This window comes from Engraulis encrasicolus, chromosome 15, assembly GCF_034702125.1.
Source record: "Engraulis encrasicolus isolate BLACKSEA-1 chromosome 15, IST_EnEncr_1.0, whole genome shotgun sequence".
NCBI classification, from domain to species: domain Eukaryota; kingdom Metazoa; phylum Chordata; class Actinopteri; order Clupeiformes; family Engraulidae; genus Engraulis; species Engraulis encrasicolus.
Window position 1 is genome coordinate 4597469 of NC_085871.1, and position 5000 is coordinate 4602468.

At 46.6% G+C, this 5000-nt stretch overlaps 1 protein-coding gene across 1 annotated transcript in view; it reads left to right on the forward strand.

The window, feature by feature from the left end:
• tmem178bb (transmembrane protein 178Bb) overlaps window positions 1-1994 on the forward strand; it is a 241419-nt gene extending 239425 nt beyond the window's left edge. Inside the window, exon 4 of the mRNA XM_063216832.1 lies at window positions 1707-1994. Within this exon, the coding sequence (XP_063072902.1) occupies window positions 1707-1960 (254 nt within the window). The 3' untranslated portion in view covers window positions 1961-1994. The remainder of the gene's footprint in view (window positions 1-1706) is intronic.
• The last annotated feature ends 3006 nt before the right edge of the window (window positions 1995-5000 follow it).

Consider the following 5000-nt stretch of genomic DNA (forward strand, 5'->3'; position numbering starts at 1 on the left):
GCGTGCGTGCGTGCGTGCGTGCGTGCGTGTGTGTGTGTGTGTGTGTGCGCGCTCTCGTATGTGTTTGTGACAGTGTCATCTGGAGCCTGTAGGCATCATTAGTGGTATATGTTGTGATACCGCTGTCTAAAAGGAGCCACTGCAGACGCCAAGCCTAAAAACACTCATGTTAGGTGCTAAAGTCACTGACAACCGCTCTCACACACACACACACACACACACACACACACACACACACACACACACACACACACACACACACACACACACACACACACACACACACACACACACACACACACACACACAGAGGCAAAGAGAGAGGACCCTTGATGAGGAGGAGGCAGAGACCCAATTAAGATGAGCTGTGGATTAGTGCCGTGCCCACGCGTATGCATAACGAGAGGCCAATTAAATAGCCAATTAAGATGGCCGGGCCTCAATACAGTGGGAGAGCATTGGGTCAGCTTACTGCAGCCCTGCGCCATCTCTGATCTCACGCACGCACGCACAGACAGACGGACATAGCGTACACACAAACATACCATACACACCACACCACACACACACACACACACACACCCTCAATATTCAACATTTTCTCTCACTTCAGTCCAACTCATCTCAACACACCCAGGCACACATGCACATGCAAACGCGTGCACACGCACGCACGCACACACGCACACACACACACATTCACACACAGCCCCATCCAGTCCACAATTACACTATAGAAGCTTTATCTTGGCACAGAGAGAGTCACACAGAGAAAGGAGAAATGATCACCCTATTAAAACTGATAAAAGCAGAGTCACTATTTTAGTGTATCCTTGAGATGGAATGGGGGGGAGGATAATTAAAATGTGTCCTTATTAAAAGAATGACAAAAGTTTTTTTAAGAAAAGTTGTTCTGCTTTTTTCCTCTATAAATGCAAGGCAATGATTTGGATTGGGTTTTTTGTCTCACTACGGTTTTCTAGGAGTTTGACAGTGCAAGTGTGACGTTATGAAAATCAGTGTGTGAAAATGTTCTCTCCTCCTACTCTGTAATTCTCTTTATCTCTATCTCTTCTCTTCTCGTTTATTCTTCTTTGCCGTGCACCCTGTGCTCCCCTGTTCCTCTCCTCACTGGCTCTCATTTATCAATGCTGCGTCTAACCCTGCTTCTTCCATTTTTTGTCTCTTCCCATTATTTCTCAGACATTTATTCTCTCTCTCTCTCTCTCTCTCTCTCTCCCCTTAAATCTCTCCCTCTTCCAATCTGTCTCTCTCCTACCTCACATCTCTCACTTTTTCTCTCTGTATTTACTGCAGTTTTGTAACGTTCCATCTCTCACTCTCTAGCTTACTCATCTCTCTCTCTCTTTCTCTCCGTCTCTCCTCCCTTTCTCTCCCTACCACCCCCATACTCTTTCTGTCTCTCTGTCTCTGTCTCTGTCTCTGTCTCTCTCTCTCTCTTCCTCTTTGTGTTTCCCCTACTCTGTCCCCTGTCTTCTCGTTCTCCTGATCGGGGGTTGAGCTTCTGTTTTCTATAACTGTTTGATGGGTATATTGATGTATGATTCATAAGTCGGTTCTCCTGGAAAGCAGTTTTAAATCTTTTTCCTTTCTCTCTCTCTCTCTCTCTCTCTCTCTCTCTCTCTCTCTCTCTCTCTCTCTCTCTCTCTCTCTCTCTCTCTCTCTCTCTCTCTCTCCCTCCGCAGGCACCTTCTGCATCATCTCTCTGTGCACGTGTGTGGCGGGCATCAACTTCGAGCTGTCGCGCTACCCGCGCTACCTGTACGGGCTGCCGGACGACATCAGCCACGGCTACGGCTGGTCCATGTTCTGCGCCTGGGGCGGCCTGGGCCTGTCCCTCATCGCCGGCTTCTTCTGCACGCTGGCGCCCTCCGTGCAGCCCGTGCCCAGGTCCACCTGCCCCAAGAGCACCCGGCAGGAGAATGGCACCGTCTGTTAGAGAGGACTGAGGGGTAGAGGACTGGAGAACATTGGAGAACTTTGGAGAACACTGCACACAACACGGACAGAGAATACACACACACCCTCCCACAAACACACACACACACACACACACACACACACATAGACACACACACACACACACACACACACACACACACACACACACACACACATACACATACAGTATACGTACACATGTAGCCGTGCCGCGCTCCACCTGCCCCAAGACCACCCAACAAGAGAAGGGCACCGTCTGTTGGGCTAGACCAGAATATTTGAAGATTACATACAACACAGACGAATACGCACATGTATACACGCACGCACACACACACACATACACATACACACACACACACACACACATACATGCCCAGTATACACATGCACTCCACCTGCCCCAAGGTCTGCTAGGCTAGAGGACTGGAGGGCTGGAGTGCATGACAATATGAAGGGATGACACACACACACACACACACACACACACACACACACACACACACACACACACACACACACACACACACACACACACACACACTGTACATACACACCTACATGCATACATACCGTCCATACGCACAAACATACATGGACAGACACAAACACATATGCACACACACGACAAATGTAAACACATATACATTTTAAAAACGAAAATGTTCAAAGATAGTCAACTTACTAATGCCATTTGCCATTCCGTCATCAACAGCAACACCTTGTCAAACATGGCCACTGACAATAAGAAAAAAAGAAGACGAAGAGAAGCTTCTTTTTTCTGTTTTGATTATTATGTGTAAGTATATAATGAGTGTCATGATCTTTGAAAAACTGAAGTGTTACTGGAAAAAAAGAAAAAAATGAAACAAACAAACAGAAACAAAGTTTTAAATGAACAGGCACTGGAGACGTGCAAACACACACTGGACTCAAGCCCGCCTTATAGCAGCTGGACCCACCGCTTCCATCCAAAGGTCAGAGAAAAAAATGGAGGAGGGAGGTTGGTGCGCTCTGACCTATCGTCCAGGATGGCGTACGTCTCCACCTTCTGCCGTGGTGATGAAGGTGCACCTTCACCATCTTGAGCAGCACTGTGCTACTAGGATCTGGGTCCACGTAGTAGGTCACAGGCTCACGGGTGGTGGATGACTTGGATGAAGTGGAAGTTGGGGTTGGACTGCGAGAGGTGGGAGGGTGTGGGGGGTGACAGAATTGTGTGTGGTAATCACTGGAACCCTCTGGATAGAATGACCTTGCTGTGTCTGCTGCCTGCTTTGGGCACACCACCACGTTGCCAGATTGGATCATGATAATTGAGGAGCATCTCCATTGTGATGATAATTCATAACTGGCAACCCACTGGAGGGAAGTTGTATTAGCTTCTTGCTGAAGACTTTGAGTCACGTGGACAATGATGGATGTTGCAAGTGACTCGATATGCTACGTACAGGCAAACAATGATGGACAGCGAAACACATGCGCAACAGTGGAGGTTTGGAAATGACCTGATGAACTTACAGGAGACTTCCTGTGTCAGTTAAGGGTTAGTTTGCTCGACAGCAAGTGAGAGAGCGGAAGAAGAGGTGGATGGTGAAGTGGTAAATTGCAGTTAAGTTGTGAGCAGTCCAGAACTGAAGGTGCCACACCAGACTGTGGGATGGGAGATGGAGGACTCTCTGGCGGTGTGGCGTTTGTGTCTTGCACCACTGTACAAACATTGTAAGCTTGGGTGGGGGTGGGGGTGGGGGGTGTTGCAACATATACATGAGTGGGGAATCATTTTTATTTGTTTGTTTGTTTGTTTTTGTTTTTGTTTTCGTTTTGTTGGTTGAGGTTCCACAGAGGAATTCATGGTATTCTTCCAGACTGTATTGGGCTCAGATGAAGTTTTTAATGCCCCTGCCTTGTCACTCGATACATGTTTTACTCTAGTATTGTTTGGGAAGATAAGAAAAGCAGCAGGGGTTGGTTGAATCGGGACAAAAGTGTTGATTGTGTGTGTTGTGTTTGTGAGTTTTTGTTTTCATAGCTGTGCGTGTGTGCGTGCGTGCGTATGAGCGTGCATGTGTGTGTGTGTTTTTGTGTGGGAGGATTGCCATCTTTGGAAGACAGAAGGCATGTGATTTTATGAAACCACAGGAAACTAAGGGAAATACAACGTGCTTTGACAGCTTTGCAGTCAGGTGAGGTGTTAAGAAAAAATACAGAAAGAAAGAGGCAGAAAAAAATTAATATGTAAAAAAACGGAATGATAAAATGATGGCGACAGGGAAAAGCCGAGAAATGTAAATAAAATCAGCGAGTAAGATGGCGGGTTAAAAAAACCTTAGGAAATATGCAGAGGACGAGAGCAATTTGACAGAAATAAAATATGAAATCAGCGTGCTCTCTGAGGCAGCGTTTGGAGTAGTAGGCAAAAGGGAAATGACAGCGGCAGAAGGGTAATGAAATGAGCCGGGCTGGACTGGTCATCTGGAATACAGGGCATTTTCCCGGTGGGCCGACAGTCGTCAGGGCCCGATGCTGCCGTTTATCGTTTCATTATTTTCCTGAGAGACCGGTCCTCAATTAACATGGGGTGTGGCTTATTGGTCTACTGTATCTTTAATATAGACAGCTAATCATATTTTTTTGTAGAAAATCAGGGGGGCTGGTCTATGCCAAAAATGCCTGGGCCGTTTTGCGGCCCCACTTCAGCCCTGGGAATGAGCTTATGAAAGATCTCCACTCTCTTTCATTCAGTCAGCATAGCAGTCAACTCATCTCATCACTCTCTCTTTCCTTACACTACACACCTTCTCTCTCTTTTCTCCCTTTACTACATTTTCAACATGTCAATTTTTCCCCCATAGTTGATTTATGCACTTTGCTTTTTCTCTTCATTCCTTTCCTACAGGACATGTGACTCCATATTACACTGTAGCAGGCATTTTCATCATAGACAGGAATTGAAATGGGGATGTTTTTTTGTGTGTGTTGCGCTCTCGCTCTCTGTCTCTGTCTGTCTCTGTCTCTCAGTCTCTCTCTCTGTCTCT